Raw genomic sequence first — 18,251 nt, forward strand, 5'->3', positions numbered from 1 at the left:
ATCCATCCATCTATCTATCTCACCTCCTCTCCAGCTCCATGGTTCCCGAACTGCATTATCCAAATCTTTGGATTTCCTTTTCTTTGCAGTGGAGTGGGGCAAGCCAAAGTTTGCCCAATCTATTCCCACTTTTGACACATTGGACAATAAATGTCAGAGCCACGAAAAAGAAAAAAAGCAGAGGACACAGGCAACAGAGCTCCTGTTTGCCCCCTATGACTCCACTGTTCACCATTGTATGTGCAGCCCTTGGGGTACCCCCTGCTAGGTTCCAATAAACCCCCAGGGGGTCCATATACCACAATTTAGGAGACTTTGCTCTACTGTATATTGTATCCACCAATCTTTTATATCATCTATTTTCTATCTTTAGTGGGCTCTATAGATGCAGATTTTCTTCCCCTGCAGATTTGAAGTCTAAAATCTAAAATTTGGGATTTGCCTTTAGAATAGAAATAGAGGGAGCATCAATAGGGACAGTTACTCCAATATTAACTAAGAAACAGAAATAACCGAAATTTCCTCTGAGAAGAAAGTAATGAAAGCCACAGGTTCTAAGCTTTCCCTAAACACTAGAAGCGTAAGTTTCACGTGAAGTTCCAGGTAAATTTTGATATCACCTACTTCCAGGACAAGATGTTTCCAATCTTCTTTTCTCTTACACCTGGCACAGTTCTCACATTTAACCTGTGCTCACTGGACACCTATGAGGGGAAGAACCTTGATGTAAGGTGGAACTGTACTTAAACCCCAACTTACAGGATGTTGTACGAGGTGGTGCTGAGAAGTTCCTGGCTTTGCTCAGAAAGAACAGAGCCAGAGTTATGAAATAACACATTTATTCCACAAATTCCCCCTTAGACTGGTGCGCTTGGTACAGCGTAATTGCAGCTTTTCTAGACCGTTCAAATAAAAGTCCTTTGGTTGGGCCGCAAACCAGCTCTCAGCAGTATCTTTGACGTTAGAACTGTCCTCAAAACGTTGCCCCTTCAGGTGTTTCTTCAAATTTGGGAACAGATAATAGTATGAAGAGGCCAGGTTAGTTCAGTAGGGGGGATGGTGGACCAATTGGAAACCCAGGGTGTTCAATTTGGCAGCCACAACATTGGACGTGTGCGTAGGTGCATTGTCCTGCAAAAAAAGTATCCCTGTGCTCAACTTTCCACGGCGTTTCATCTTAATTGCCTCCTTCAGCTGGTCCAGGAGGTTAGCATAATACTGTCCGGTGATACTAGAGCCCTGAGGTAGGTAGTCCACCAACAGAATACTGTCTTTGTCCCAGAAAACAGACACCATTACTTTTTTGGCCGATTTCTGGGTTCGACCATGGGGACCCGCTGTGGCGCCATTCCTTTTAATGTTTCTTGGTTTCAGGATCATAGATGTGGAGCCAGGATTCATCTTCAGTTACTAACCTAGCCAAAAAGTCCTGTGCAGCTTCAAAATTGGCCAAAACGGCTTTGGATGCTTCAACTCGTTCCTTCTTCTGATCACTGTTCAAACATTTCGGCACCCACTTCGCTGAAAGCTTGCTATGTCTAGGATAGTGGTGATAACAAACCCAACACGCTCCCGTGAGATGTCAAGTATCTGGGCTATCTTTTTTGCGGATATTCGCCGGTCCTCAATAATCAGCTCATGGACAGCATCGCAGGTTGCCGGGTCAGTTGAGGTTGGGGGGCGCGCACTGCGGGGCTCATCTACAACGGTGAAATGCCCAGTCTTGAAACGAGATATCCAGGTTATGACAGTGCTGTAGGAAGGACACTTCTCCCCCAGTGTTTGTGACATTTCAGTGACATTTCCTGGAGAAACAAAAACTTCATGACGGCCCGTAACTCCAACGACGTGAAACTTGCTTGTGTCTCTGCCATCACAGCTTCTCACTAAAAGAAAAAACAGTTTTAAGAATCGCAAAGCCCTGATATTTGCACAGTTACATACTAAGATATTAGGCTGTCATATGCCCCCACACTCATTTCTCTATTTCATCTGTAAGGGGGCAAAGCCAGGAACTTCTCAGCACCCCCTCGTAGGACCTACTGTGGCTCAGCAAAGGGGCATCACCACTCTGATGTTAGCCTGGTGATTGGTGGAGAGCAATGTGCAATATGGTTTGTGCAGGGTTTCTGCATGCAACCTTAAATAGCTGTGAAATTAGTAGGTTTGTATAGGAAAGGTGCACATTATATAGGAACAGTCATGCATCAGGGTCATAATTTCTGGAATGGACCTTATCTTGGGTGAAGATCAGTAAATTTGCTTGTAGGAGGCTGTGAGCCTTAAAAAAGGGAAAGGTGCTGCCTGGCATTCACCAAAGCAATCTACAAGGGTTGATGGACTTTGCTGTGGATGGCTCCCAGGTTGCAGCCCTCATGCACAGCTGGTGCAGGAAGCCCTAAAGTGAGGTAGCATGGCGGGAAAACTTAGAAACAGGGTAAAGGTCAGAGCTGGCTGAAAGTAAAGTTGGGCAGGAAGGTCACAATAACTGGAAAGGTATATGGAGCACATGGGGAAATCAAAGGAGGCATTGGGTCATAGGATGGGGTCTCAGGAGGTATAAAGGTTGCTGGAATGTCAGGCACCACATTACTTAACCTTTAATGGATGGACTAATCAGAATAGCTGTCTCCTGATCACAGTGCCAGGAGAAACTTGGCTGCAAGCTGGAGCAGAAACTTGGCGCTGGATCACAGGTGTAGCAAGTGTTAAAATCACACACTCTCCTATAAATCTATAATGGTTCCCAAGTCCCCATTTCATACTGTGCAGAAAATTAAAGAAACATAATATAAATGCTTCCATACAAATACATACTAGCTGTCATAAAGGTATATTAATATTATGCTTTAATGAATGAATAATTAGAGGTCATTTATCTCCTTCTGAAGTTTAGTTTAAATAAGATCTGTGATAGAAAACTTGGCGTGAAGACAAAGATAACTGAGATTGATTTTCTATTAACGCTGAGACTTTGTTCTCTATAGACGGGGTTATTTGTAGTCCTGGCTGGACTTCTCTACCTATATCAGTTTATATAGCTGAAAAAGAAAGGACATGGCATTCAGAAGTTGGGAATAAAAAATGAGCTGCATTCAAAAAAAATAAGTGATGAATTAAAGATCTACCGCAGTCAGACCTAAACCCTATCCACCTGCTTATCTTAAAAGGATTTATCTAGATATTATGCTTCATTCAGCAACACAGCATGGGATTTTCTGAGCAAAACTGAATTTTTTCTTTAGCTCAAAGTTTTGCAAAATGGCACTTATCCTTCCAAACATTGCTAAAAATAAACTAAGCGAGGTAAACAGATGCAGGCTTTTAAGTACCCGTCTGCAAGAAATGTGTATGTTTACCACTGGCAGAGCTTCCAGAAGTATAGAGGGCTATCCAGGGTCACCAACTATTACCCAAACTTAGATATCAGCCTTCCATTCACATACCCTGAAAATGTGGAATCGGCTCCCTCAGGAAGTAGTTTCAGCAAGTTCTATAGATTGCTATAAGAAAAATCTGGCTGATTTCTAGAAGCACAGAAAATAACTGGGGATTAAGGATTTAAAGTAAAGATAACAGAGACTGCTGATCCAGGGAACATTGGTACATAGTATGTCAGGTTGAAGAAAGACATAAGGTCCATCAAGTTCAACCTCTAAGAAATAAACATAAAGAAATAAAACCCAATGAAAATAGTTGATCCAGAGGAAGGCAAAAAAACTCCTGGTACAATTTTCTCCAAGGGAAATAAATTCCTTCCAGTGTCTGCCATTCTCTGGCCGTGTCCTCTTCATTGTTCTGTTCCCCGGGGAGTGCGCTTACATTCCCAGTTCCCAGTGGCGTTGGTTCATGCGGCTATCGCTGAATGAATGCAATACACTGGATTTATATGTCTAAAAGCGGTACATTGCCAATATAATAGTATGAGTATAATACATACAATATATTAGTATAAGTATAATAAAGTTTGAAACACAAAATCATGTCAATTTGGCATGATTTTGTGTTTCAAACTATTGTACTCATACTATTATATTATACTATAAAATACATTTTCATGAAAGACAATGTACGGCTTTTAGACATATAAATCCCGACAGAAATGAACCGCCCAGGAGGTTAAAAGATATACACAAAGCAGTCACAGCCATCATAAAAGTATGTATGTACACATATCATAACTAAATGCCATTTAAAGCCACAGGCACAAAATATTGGTAATTAACACATTAACTAATAAGGGCTATTCACCTATCAAGATTTCACAGTGTAATATTTTGCCTCTACTCAACGCGTTTCGCTTTCATTAGAAAACTTTTTCAGGAGTTTATAGCTGACTGCAAAAAGCATCTAATATAATAAAAAGGAAGGAGTATTGTGTCTGGATCAATTGATTGATGGGTTCAAAAATTTAGAACACATCAGTTTAAGTATTATCATAAATTCAATCAACATGTGGTATAGTTGGTACTGAATTGAATTCAGGTAATAGGAAGAAGCCTATTAGATTGCAAGCATGCCTAAAGCAAAGTAAACTAAAAATAAAAAAATTACACTTACCTTTATTCCCACAGATTCCTCGATGGCGCTGGTCATTCCCACTATCTGGTCTTGCGTCGTTTAGGAATTCCTCTTTGCCCCTGTCTTCTATTCCGTCTTCTTTTTTGGTCTTCTTTTTCCGTCACCTGATCTGGCACTGCGCAGGTACAAGATTGGGTGACATAGCTGCTGTGAAGGGAAAAAAAAGAGAGCCGATCTTACTGCGCATATGTGAGATTGGCGTCTCTTCCCTTTGGTGGAAAAATGCCCCTTCTGCGCATGCCCAAGTTGCCAAAGCCTCCTTTTTATCAAAGGATTTCTAACCTGTGCAACGCGTTACTCCTGTAATATAATGTGAAACTATTTACTACAACAATTATGTGCTACCCTCCCCTGTTTGCAACCCAATAAATGTATTCCTTTCTCTTTAAGCATTACCAATGTTTGATGCTTTTCTTTATTTGCTTTTTATGCCTCTTTAGTAATATGCACCGTTGGGTAACAATACTTTGAATTCAATCTCATCTCCTCTCCTTCCAAAGAACGTTTTAATTTAATTCAGACCAGATTTGTTAATCTGAAAAACACATGATACCATTTAAACAACACTTGTAAAATGGGTTATATAAAAAAGACCTCCAGAGTAAATTTATAAACACAAATACAAAATAACAAGTGTCTTCAGGGAAAAAATTATTACCATGCCGAGTCGTATAATGTAAAACAGATCTCCTTATCCGAGGTCTGGAAATCTTTGAAAATTAAGTATTCTACAAGTGTAAGCCTCGCTTTGCGTCTCTGGGTTTCTGAGATGATAGCCGGTGAGATTTAGACCTTAAATTAAAAGCTTGTGATTTTTATACAGCTGAATTATAGGAATGAAAATGAATCTCTATTTAGAGCAGTGGTATCATAGAACAATCAGCCCCTCTCTGATATATCTGCCTGATGCAGCCCCTGACACCTTCTCAGGTCCAGGATGAAATGTGCAGAGGTTTATATGTTGGCCAAATAGAAATATTTGCTGCTTAGATTAAATTACCTCTATTGCATGGAGGCCAGAATTGTAAATTGACGTTTAGTAAATCTTCTCTGCAGCTAAGTCTTCCAGGTTATCACATGGTCATGTTCTTGATGCCCAAGGTGGTGAGGGTAGCTTATCCTGCCTAGGTGAACAAGATGGTGGTGACATATGGCACAGGGGCACCAGGAGGGAGTGGACAGGGGCAGCTATAGTTGGGTTTTGACCACAGGGCTGGTTCAGGTTTGCAGGATTCCTCCACAAACCACACAGATGACAGTCAATGACAGATGAACAGAAACAGAAGCCACAGACAGACAAGGTCAGAAGCCTGTGCAGAGACAACAGACAGAATGGCCATTTACTATATCAATGGATAGCTTGGGTTAGCAATGTGGTGCAAAAATGGTATGGAGAAGCAGGTCAGGTCACTAATAGGAGATCAGAGGTTCAAGCAACAAGCAGAAAGAGAATCCAGAGGAAGGCGAGGAATGTATGCCAGGTAAACAAAGGGTATCCAAGATTGCTGGTCAGGCTGGGAAGGAGCTGAAACTACTCAGAAATAAAGCAGTGGGATTCTGGACTGCTTGGAGCCAGTGCAAAATAATGAGCGTGCATGAGCCTGTGTGTCAGTGCACCATGGAGCATGCGCAAAGCGGTGCACACTCTTGCATTAGGATGCATTGCAGGCAGCCCATCTGTATAACAGAAAATGTTTGTTGGATTGCAAATTCTGCTTTATTCATGGATTATTTAATGGCAGACATGTAGAGCCTGATATAATAAAGCTCTTCAAGGCTGGAGTGGATACGCTGTCATCAGTGAAGCTGGGTGATCCAGCAAACTTGGAATGTATCTAGTCCAGGATTGGAAACATTGCTAATAAATCGCAAATTACTTTAAAAAATCAATTCCAGGTTTAATGGATCTTCCAGCTTCACTGATGAAAGTGTATAGTCTCCAGCCTTGGGGAGCTTTAATAAATCAGGCCCATACTCTCACATTTTCTGTATTTTAAACATGAATGCCTGCTTATTAATTCAAGATCACACTATCAGTATCAATGGATGATAGGTAGATAGATAGATAGATAGATAGATAGATAGATAGATAGATAGATAGATAGATAGATAGACAGACATTACAGTTATACTTTCCCTCTGGAGCCAACTCACCAAAACTTTTGCACCTGTTCTTTTTTTTGCTCACTTTGAAAAACAAAATATGTGCCAGTTTTCTTTTTTTCAAGACAAAATCCCCATTGGAAATAACTCTTTCAACATTTTAATCAGGCTTCAAAGACTTACTACTTAATATTCCTGCACAGAGCTGTGCTCTTTCAGAACGCCCATAGGTCAACTCATTTCTCTGATTCCCCTTTTTCCTCGCGGATGGCAATTAACGAGCACCCTTCCTTAAAAATAACAAGCACTTTATGCGCCTTTTCTAAACTACTTTCGAGAGGGCTGCTGTGAAAGATAATGACCTCTGCTGGAGTGATTTCTGGGACACAAAAGTGGAACACAACTTTTTCATAAAAAACTTTTTAACAGAAATTGTTCCCATTATTTTGTCCTACAGTATAACATTCACTGGGGAATAAGGAAGAAAATATTGTAGATTTTTAGACATTTTCTTATGATTCTTTGATTCTCAGAATTTCAACAATTCATAGATTATCTTTTTAAATTGAGATGTATCTCCGTTGCCAGACTTCCACAATTGTCGGAGCTGTTCCATATACCGTACAGCTGTCACGTATTACAGTGCCCCATGTTTAATGGATTAGCTTAGGGGATTGTCTTTCTCTTCTTCGTTGTATTTGCTTTGTGTGATAAGATGACCTGCTTCATCTGTTCACAGCAGTGTTGGTTTTTGGTAGCTGACGGGGCCTTGATTCCACCTCTGTAACATGGGTACGGCATGATGATGATAATGCCAAGGCTGCAGGATTGATCCTTTCTAAACCATGACTTTTCTGAATCACTTTGCTTCAGACTACAGCTGTTAGGATACAGATCATGATTTGGATTATTTAAAGGACACATTTGCCAAAAGTAGCCAACATATAGAGTCCTGGTATCCAACAAATAAGGGGTTCTGATCTCAGCCAAGCCAATTGCAGGAACGGTAGGGATATAGAAGATGAGCGGGGACAATGATGAAGAAGTGGGAAATAAAAACTGAGTAGGGAGAATGAAGACATGGGGGGTTCACAGGAGCTGAGTAGGGACAGCAAAGAAATGAAGGGAATGGAGACAGTGAAGTACGAAGGAGACACAATAATAGGAACAGTGGAAGAGAAATAAAGGACAGAGAAACTGAAATAAAGTAGAATAAAGGAGCTGAATGGAGGAGTAAAGGGAGAATGGGACAAGATACTGAAGATGAGATGAAACAATAAAGCATTAGAAGTAGTCATCTCCCGAGCCCCTCATAGCTAGGGGCACCACCCGGACCTTTTCTGTTTTGGTGGTTAGATCACAATACCGGGGGAGCACCATCCACCTACCGCTTCTTCCCACTCAGCCTAAAAACATTTGAGAGGGATGCAGAAGTGGGGACGGTAAAGGAGAGGAGGACACAGGAGCTGAGCGGGGACAGATTGTCCATATACATCAATGGGCCCCAGAGCCAACATAAAGACCAATCCCATTCTGGGGTCTCTACACTAATCCTCCATTTCCATATCAACAATTGGATATCTGAATTGGCAAAACGTTGGGAGTAAACTTACCAGAGGCAGCACATGGGCCACGGGCCCAACCTAAAGAGGATGCCGTCAGCAGTTGATCCAATTGTGCTAATTTGGTGAAAATTCACTTAAAAGAATGAACAATTACCTGCAAGGAAATGTTAAAAAATATTAAAGATTTTTTACATTGGATGGGTAATGTCAGCAGAGCTTTATTTCATTTGTTTGGTGAATTGTCCCTTGTAAGGGTGAAAATTCACAATGCTAAGTGAATAGCCCATTGCTGTCCAGCTTACTGTACCCTGAATCCTGCCCTGGATCATTGAAACCACCCCAGCAGAGCAAGGGCCCATAAAATCCTGATATTTCCATTTATTATTTGGAGCAGAAGTGTTGTCCCCCCCCAGGCTGCTCTAATGATGTAGATCACAAACTTCTTTGTCTGTTGTTTGTTGAAGCTAGCAAACTAAAAAAGACAACCATATTCTAGAACTTGTAAACCTCACCGTATTAGATATTAATGCAGAGACAAAGACTGCAAAATGACAAACATACAGCACAGATACAATACAATTTTTACAATACAATATGTTTGGCAGTCAGTTATAGACAGGGTGCTCCCAAGCATGCAGCAAGTATTGGGCTTTAAATTTAGGAAGTTCTCTTTTCACTTTGCCTCCACATCAGTAAATGACCTGTGCAGAATAAGACAAATGCTACAAATTCCCAGATTAATTTAGTGACATTACATTTTCACAGCCTCCCTGTCAGGCGGCAAATTTTTATAGCTTCAGAGTAGAAATAGGCATAAATCAGAGACTGGCGGTCATGGAGCGCCGTTTATCACCTTGTCATAGCACAGAATGGTGAGCGCTGCGAGAGCGCCACATTTATCAGAGAGAACAGCGGGGTTATCATACAATGCATGTTGTCTATAGAAGAGGTATCGGCGTGTCACTGGGTGACAAATTAAAGTGATTATGAAGAATGAGGACTCGTTATAAGCAGTATGGGCGACTGTCATCTCCTGGTCATCAGATCATATCAGAGAATGGGAGATTCTATTGTCTCAAAGTCCTCCGCACGGTCACAGGAACACCGGGCACACAATGCTATCAACGCCAATGATTTCTGAATGGTGTGCAGAGGGCCAATGTACCAACATGGAATCACTTTCATGCAGCACTTCTCTCTCCTTCATCTGAGATTTCTTTTCTGAAAATCCTTTCTTTTTTTTTCTCTTCGCTTCTTCTTACCTCTTCCCTTTATTATCTCTTTCCTCCTTTCCACCTAACTCACCTTTACCTCCAGCCAATGCTTCTGTCTAGGCTGAGATAATCATAATTCATCGTTTTAATTGCAATTAGAAAGAATTTAAGCAATGGCAGGGTTGGTATTTGATATTTTAATGAAATTTTGATATATGGTAATGATTGCCAATGCTTTGTGTATTATATATTAGGAGAAAAATATAAGCATATAATATCAAGTCAGCACTGTTTGATTAGGGGGACCATATTGGAACGTAATACCCACGCAATACACACATTACACACAATGCAGCTATATTTTATATACAGTCTACCACCTGAGCCGTTCTATATAAAACCCCCTTCCCCAGCAGCCATACATACAGCTCGACCCCACTACACACAATCCAACCATATATATCATATACAAGCGTCCGCCCCAGGAGTTCTATACACAGGTCACCAGCAGCCATATGTAGAGGCTAAGGGAGGCTAAGCACATAGCGTTTCAGCTCATTTCATCCCTAACATGTTGCCAGTTGGGGTTCTGAAGACGTTTAGGGCTCTAGGCAATTGATCAGTTTGCCCCACCCCAAAATCAGCCCCATATACAGCCTAACCCTATCCATTTTTGTTCCTCACACACACATCAAGCACACAACTAAGTGAAATATCCCCATAATAAAGATATACAGAGTGCCTGATAATTGACCTTTTGGCATCCCTATAAGAGTCCCCGGGGGTCCCAAAGACAAGTGCACTTTAACACACTGTCATCGCGGAGCTCCCCCGGGTAGATTGCTGAGAACGGAATGTTCACAGAGATCCAAAAACCACAAATCTCCAATGATTGTTAATCTGTGTGTTTCCCGATATCTCTCACTGCTTTGTTATGCAAATTGAAAAACCGTGCTCGAATCCTAGATATAAATTGTGATCATACCCTGTAATCCTTTTCCAGACAGTTTTCATGAAGTGTACTAGCAAAAATGCAGAGTTAAGGTGTGTGTGATTATATATACATTTTCAGAACATTATTGTCTTCTATGGAATTCTATTTAATAAAAATGTTTACAGTTTGTTGCTACTTTTTGCCTTTTGCATTTTTGACTGTAAAAGGATAAAAGTATTTAGCAGATATCACAGACTCTCTGAATTTTTTTCCTGGTCCTGTTGTAGACTTAGGTCTGGAACTAGAGGACTAGTTAGGTCTGTCCAAAAATCTTGAATTTGGATTTGGAAATTCCAAGTTGAAATTTGTATTTACCGAACTATACCAATGTCTGGTGTAATATGGCTCAGCTCATCCGGTCCTGGACAATGACAGCTGTTATCGTCTCATTGCCCACTGTACATGCCAATGATGGGTATAGTAGGTTTCAGCCTCTGATCCTGGACGCTATGGGTTTCTTTGCAATTTACCCAAAGGCGAAACTTGCTCCTTCCTAATGGACTGTTTTACTTTGTGCCTTTTTGCCATCATAGGCAAGCACTATTCTGCTTTGTGCCATGCAATATTGTCCAAATAACCCTCCAAAGAATATATTACAGGGCTGTCCAAATCCAATCTATGTGGGTCACAAATGGACAACCTTGTTCTGAATGATTGTAAACTGTGACTGTACTCTACATTTGGTGCTTTTTGGTAGAGTATTGATAAAGGTGCGTGGATCCCGCCCCCGAGGACTGGAGTTGGACATCCCTGGTATAGTGATAGCCCTGGCAGCCACATCTTTAATGAGGTGGAACTAAACCAAAAAAAAAAAAATATTTGCCTTTACTTCCAGAGTTCCCAATTCCTCTGGTGCTGTCCTCATTGGGTTCCTGTAATCCAAATTCTTCCTAGAGCAGAGGAAGGGCTGGGTGCCACCATCTTCCTTTGTCTTCTTCCTTCTTCTGGCTACGTCACCTGATTTTGCACTGCATAGACATGGGATCGGGTGATGTAGCCTGCTGTAAATGGAGTGCGCATGCGTGAGAAAAAGCCCCTTTTACGAGATCGGGAAGGAGCAGCCAGAAGCCTCCTGGGATGCGTGACGTGTCTATCCCAGGAGGTTCTGCTCTCTCATTCTGACAGAAGGGAAGGGGCTTCCTTTTTCTTTTTTTTTTTTTTTACTTCTAGAAAAGGGGTAAAAAAAAATTAATATATTTTTACTTTACACAAAAGGGTTATCTGCCCTTTTTATGTAAAGTAACATTTTGGTGATAGGTCCGCTTTAGGTCAGGTCATATATGTTAGAAGTGTGACAGTAATGGAGGACGCCTGGTGTGAGATCCTTCACTGTGGGGGAATAGCAGTGCATTTGAAAATCAAGGTCACAAACTAAGATGTTCAGCAAAGAAAACTATCTTTTGCAGTGCAGCAGAAATATGCAATTTATTCTGCGGTCCACAAGGAACGCCGTGCATCAAAACGTATCATTTGTATTATAGAGGAGTTTACCATTATACAAGCAGGGAAAATAAAGCAATATGGTGGCCATAATGTGAATGAATACCATTGAGCCATAACCATGACTGGGTTCTGATTTTCTCCTTTTGCTGCCAGCAGAATGCGGCATTAGTTTACTTAAAGCTGAAATTTAATAATTTATATATATATATTTTGACTTTTTCCCCCCTGAACTTGCTAAAAAAATATTTTAATTGAATGCTTATTTTAGCCCTAGAATAGTCCTCAATGGGTCTTCGTGCGTCTTTATGCAATGCAGGCAGATAAAGGCTGATGGGAGGGGTGCTGAGTACACTGTACTCCTCATGGGAGGAGTTATACAAATATCAATATAGCTTGTACACTGGATCTGGAGGAAAGGGCATGGTTGGTTGGAGGGTCCAGAAGGGGGCTGAACATATTTTTATGGAAATAATAAAGCATCCCACCTGTGTACTCCTCATGGGGGGAGTTATGTACATATCAACCTTAAAGGCCGGATCTGGAGGTGTGGGCGTTCCCTGGCAGGTGTAATCCCAACAATGAAGGCATTTTCTCCTGGAAACTATAAGGGGTGACTCTATCTAACAAAGAAAGCATTGCAAACCTGACACAGTCTTAAGCATTCCACAATTTGATTTGCAGTTTCTGAATACTTTTATAAATAAGTTCTTTATACATTATATTTTTCAGGAAATATTTCAAGAAACTGCACCAGTGAAGGGTGGTCAAATATATACCCAGCACCTTATGCTTTTGCCTGTGGACTTTTCTCCAATGACACGCCAGATACAAAGGGACAGGTAAATTCTTCTTTTTTCTGATAGTCAACACTGTTACTTCAATCAAGGAAATAAAGCCTACAGGCAGGCAGCTGCTCCTTTTAGTGAGAGTGTATCTAAACCATAAACTGTCTATTTCTAACTCCAAAATGGCCTTACAGGCACCACGATTCAACACCCAACATCCATAAAAACATAATCATTTCCAAATACAATAAAAAAGCATAACATCTCTATTTTCCGCTATTGTTTTTGACGTGTTTCGCAGTTGCTTCCTTTGCTTCTTCAGAAGAACTTGTAATGGGAATGCATTATCACCAGTAATAATTTACTGCGTAAAAAAAATGTATCGCATTTCAAACCTTTCCATTGGTTTGTATAGTAAGTACCCAGGCAGGAGAGGCAGCCAACAGCATTCTCACAATTCACAGAATGGCCACAATATTCACCAGGAAGTTACAGGTGTTACCACATAAAACAAATGAATGCCAAAATGTTCTGCCTCCTGTCCAGATTCCATTACATGTTCTTCTGAAGAAGCTGAAGAAGCAACTGCGAAACACATCAAGAGCAATAATTGTGAATCGACAATAGTATGCATATCAGACGTGTGGAATAAATTATGTTTTTATAGATATTGGATGTTGAATTGTGGTTCATGTCCATGTTGGAGCTAGAAGTAAAAATTGTATGGGGATGTGGCACTTTTTAAAATGGGGTCCACCAACTAACATGAGAAGAACTGAAATGTAATATATTGCACTTTATATACTTTATATTTTAATTATTGCAATTACTTATTTCCTATCCTAAGGTCACAACATTTATACCTAGACTGCCACTGCCCCACTCCTTTCTATCTCCTGGTAGCTTTAATTAAGTGGGCAAGATGACACCACAAATCTATGTGATCATTAAACCACAGGGTTGGTTTGCCATAATACCCGTGTCTTTGCATGTTGTAAAAAAAAATTACAAATGTGCCCCCAGTGCACTGATATGGTGCTTCAGAAAAAAATATACTTTTCCTGTCTTCTGTATTGCACAGTCCATTTATAATAAGAATGCATGCTAACATGCAACATAACATCCCGTAATGCAATGCACCAAATGCCCCCAGATTGAGCCCCCAAAGTTTCTCCACTTTGCCCATACATGCCAGGCTCCACAATGAGAAATCCAAAGCTGCCAGCAAGCTAAAAACAAAGGCTCAATGAATGTTTGTGAACTGAAGATTCATCCCTTTTCATTGACTGTCTGGTTGTTTTGTTTAATATTGATCACTAATAAAGCTAATTTGGTGCTCTTTATATAACAGAGGCCGGGTGCAGGTCAGCGGTGGGTAATGCGGCTTTTAAAAACTCTGTTTGTTAGCGAAGATCCACTTGATGGGCTAAAACGTTGAGCGGCTATGGTGAAAGCAGAGTCAAGTGCTATTAGTCATCCGTCTGCCGGAACCTTTCACCCTGCCTTGTGTTAGGTAGCAGATGGGGGGACAGGGGGTGACATACAGGGGGCATTGATCCACAATGGGTGTCCACGAATCCACACTCTGATCTCAGAATTAACTAATGACATGATGGTTTGTACAAAAACATTTTAATCCTAGCAACTTGCTGTATTCACTTCTCGATGGAAGTGAATCTACGGTTTCGTTCATATAGTGAAAGATTCTCTTTACAGGAACTAAAGACTCTACAACCCATCCCAGCTGCAGACTGATGTTCTCAGACACAATGGGCTTGATTTATTAAAGCTCTCCAAGGTTGGAGAGGATAAACTTTCATGGTGCTGGGTGATCCTGCAAACCTGGACCAGTAGGGAGGCGCTCTGAGCCAGCCAAGGCCCTGCTCTTTGTTGTCTTGCAATGATCTGCTGCTACTTCTTTGGTTAATCACAATCAGGGGGGGTGATGACCAAGCTACACCGCTTAGCTACATTGGAGAAATGTAAGGTCACTGACCTGGCTGTGCTGTCTGGCAGCGGCACTGAGATCCCAAGGCCAAAAGAATTACAGTGAATATACCAATTTTGTAAAGAGAAAATGTCAGTAGAGGAATATTGATGCAATCCTGGTGCTGTCATTTCCACCCTTGCTTTGCTTATTAAAAAAATCTCACTGCCCTGGAACCAGCATGCAACCGGTAAAGTTGGAATGCTAAACTTGTGTACATGTTCCAGCTCACTGAGTGCAAGGATGAAGATGACGGCCTTACATCATGCACCTTTACAAAATAGTTCAGACAGATTCCTTTTCAGCTTTTCATATGAACGTCATTAATTGCTGTTTTTCACTCTCGGCAGACTGTATTTTTTGGAGCGATAAAGACGGGATACACGATCGGACACAGTTTATCGCTGATCTCCCTCACCGCGGCCATGATCATCCTCTGCCTCTTCAGGTAATGTGTTAGGAATATATTATGCTAATGGCTTCATGTAATTGCCGTTCCTCCTGAGATCCAGGCTGGGCATTGCTGCTTTATAAATGAAGATATAAAATGATTTTAATAAAGAAATTATAGATTGTAATTTACAGAATAAAGTCACAGCTTCGGTACATTTTCCTGATTTCCCTGACTGCAGACCACCAGCTTAAACATTTACAGTATGTTCCTCCTGGCCCTAGAGATTCTGACCACGTGGCCCTTCCTGGCACTGCACAGCATTTGTTCAGACAAGCGGTGGGAATAGCGGTGCCGGGGTGGCTTCCTGTGGTTAGCACCTGGCAGTTGCTCAGCTTCCCCAACCATTGTGCTTGATTTTAATAAGCCCGGGTTTAAACATTGCGAAGCAGGTGGTGCTGAACTGTTCCCTACCTCCTCCATTCTTTTACTATGGACTGCCATGGTTGGGACTCCCCGTGTAGCACCCACTGGAGCAGTTGATGGTCATGAGGAAGTGGTGACAACACCACACAACATAAGGCAGCTGTGCTCCAGTCCACATGCTAGATTGCCACTATAAGCATGGCTCAGCTATAGGGCCAAATAGGGCCACAAAGGGGAGGACCTGGTGGAGACATTTTGGCTGAACTGGTGTTGGGCATTGGTGACACAGGCTTTGAATATAAAAGAAATATAAGCACATAAACAAATGATTTAATACGTGTTGAAAGCTTCTGGCCCAAAGAAATCAGGACTCACAAGCTCATCAAAGGAGAAAAGTATTTTGTGCCAGGCATAATAAAATATCTTGCGCCAGTCTTTTCTTAGACAATATGTTTAGGTTCTACGTAACCAGGGGGAGTCTGAAAATTCTTTTCTTTTATGACTTTATTTGAATTTATATGCCTGGTGCACAATAGGCTTATCTCTCTGTGAGTGCATGAACCTGATTTTTTGGGGCACAAGGTTTCAACATTTGTTTTGCACTCTGGTCAGACCCAGGTCTGCACTGCCCTCCTATGGCCACATACTGATGTGCTCTGTACCCCTTGCCATCTTGTCCTTCTCTCTTCCCCTTGCAGTTACACCCAAGTTTTCCCTGCACCCCTTATGGTCAAAACGAGATGTTCTTTGTACCCCTGGCCATCACATCCTGGTCTCCTTTGCACCCCCGGAACTCACACCATGGTCTACCCTGCCCTATCAATGGTCACACCCCGTTCTGTTCTGCATCCACTGCAATCCGGTGCTGGTCAACCCCGTACCCCTTGTGATCACACCTGGTCAACCCTGTACTCCTTGTGATCACACCTGGTCAACCTTGTACCCCTTGTGATCACACTACTGGTCTACTCTGTATTCACGGGGTCACACCCCAGTTTTGTTCTGCATATGCTGTGGTTACACCCCAGTCTGCTTTGTACCCCCTGTACTCACACCCCAGGCAATTCGGCACCCCTAGTACTCACTCTTTATTTTACTTTCAGGGATAACTGAACTCCGTAAAGCTCATGTGTTTTCATTGCCTTATTATATTAAAAGCTGTTTAAAAAAAAATAAAAAGAGAAAAATAAAAAAGTTCTACTTTAATTAAATAAAGCAGAAAAATCTCCTAATACAATACCCATATTTGCTGGCCAATAAACACCCACACTTGTTAAAGAAAGTCATTTACAGCAATGGATGTTTTGGCTTTCACCCACCATGAGAATTTTTAATTAGCGTTGCAGATTATGGAGGGAGATTGGATGCCGCACGCTGTTCATGGCGCACCTGGGTCACTTATCCCACAATTGTCCGCTGACAGTAATTAGCGGTGATGGAGTGGCCTCTGCGGCTTCTTCATGTAAGAGGATTATAGACGATGACTGACGGTCGCTTCTCCATTTAATGGGCGTTGGATGGCTAAGGACAACCAGCCGCCTCCTTCACAGCAACGTTAACTATTGCTAATGAATTGTGGAGGAAGAACTGAGCCAGAGAGCTTTGTAGGGCTAAAAAAGAAAAAGAAAAGAATCATTTTTCTCCCATAATTGGTTTTCGCCATTCTGCGCTCTCAAGTTCCTCCTGCTAATATCAAAGCGCGGCACGACAATGGTTCTGAAAGGTGTCTAGCGATATCGCAGCGGCTGTGACACCTTTTCTTACCAGGTTGGCACCCTAAGTGCTGTTTGCTTATCTCTGGGAAAAGAATTGCTCTCGCTTGAGGCCGGATGAATGCAGAAAGGTGTTATGAGATGTCTTAGAAGTCGTAACATTATTAGGAGACCAGAAAACCATTTTGTTTTATTAAAGCTTTAATCTGAGCAATTATTTTTATGCCAGGCTCTTTCTGTGCTGCTCTTTTGCTTTTATATTAAGGATATGGTTAGGCTGGCAGTATGGTTGCAGAATGGTTACCAATTCATCATGCCAGTGAACTGCTGCCACTAGCTAGCTTCTACCCCCCAGCACCCCCATAGAGAATGAATGGATGGCAATGGTATAGTATCACTCATTGCAGCCTGCTGTCAAATCTGCAGATTATGGTTCTTTATAAAACCAGCTCTGCGGTGCAAGGTGCCAGCTGCCGGGCGCCACGTGGGATCATTTGGTGCTGAGGCAGGTTAGAGACTACCCTAATGTTTCAACTCCAAGTGCCCAAAATATGGTATACTGCCTCTTCCACTGGGCATATAGGTATAGTGGGAAAATAATACAAAACCCAGCACATTTTGCTCTTCTAGTTTTTTTTGGTTTTTTTTGCATTGCATTTCCCACAATCGCTTTTGTTTTTATTATACAGTATTTATATAGCACCAACATATTACACAGCAAGTACAAAGTCCATAGTCATGCCACTAGCTGTCTCTCAAAGGAGCTCACAATCTAATGTCCCTACCATAGTCATTTGTAATTAATAAAGACTAGGGCCAATTTTTGGGGGAAGCCAATTCACCTAACTCCATGTTTTTGGAATGTGGGGGAAAACCAGAGTACCCGGAGGAAATCTTCACAAACACGGGGAGAACCTGCATACTCCCTGCTGATAGGGTCCTGGGTGAGATTCAAATCTGGGACCCAGCACTGCAAAGGCTGCTAACCACTGAGCCACCATGCTGCCCACTTGCTGCTTTATTGCTGGTGTCAACTATATTTAGGTAATT

The 18,251-nt window shown here is 41.6% G+C and overlaps 1 protein-coding gene across 2 annotated transcripts in view; it reads left to right on the plus strand.

The window, feature by feature from the left end:
* VIPR1 (vasoactive intestinal peptide receptor 1) overlaps positions 1 to 18,251 on the plus strand; it is a 169,792-nt gene that overhangs the window by 111,207 nt on the left and 40,334 nt on the right. For both annotated transcript variants that reach the window (XM_072412988.1, XM_072412989.1), the window contains 2 exons: positions 12,630 to 12,739; positions 15,023 to 15,120. In XM_072412988.1, coding sequence (XP_072269089.1) covers positions 12,630 to 12,739; positions 15,023 to 15,120 — 208 coding nt within the window. The remainder of the gene's footprint in view (positions 1 to 12,629; positions 12,740 to 15,022; positions 15,121 to 18,251) is intronic.

This window comes from Pyxicephalus adspersus, chromosome 5 (assembly GCF_032062135.1).
Source record: "Pyxicephalus adspersus chromosome 5, UCB_Pads_2.0, whole genome shotgun sequence".
Classification (NCBI taxonomy): domain Eukaryota; kingdom Metazoa; phylum Chordata; class Amphibia; order Anura; family Pyxicephalidae; genus Pyxicephalus; species Pyxicephalus adspersus.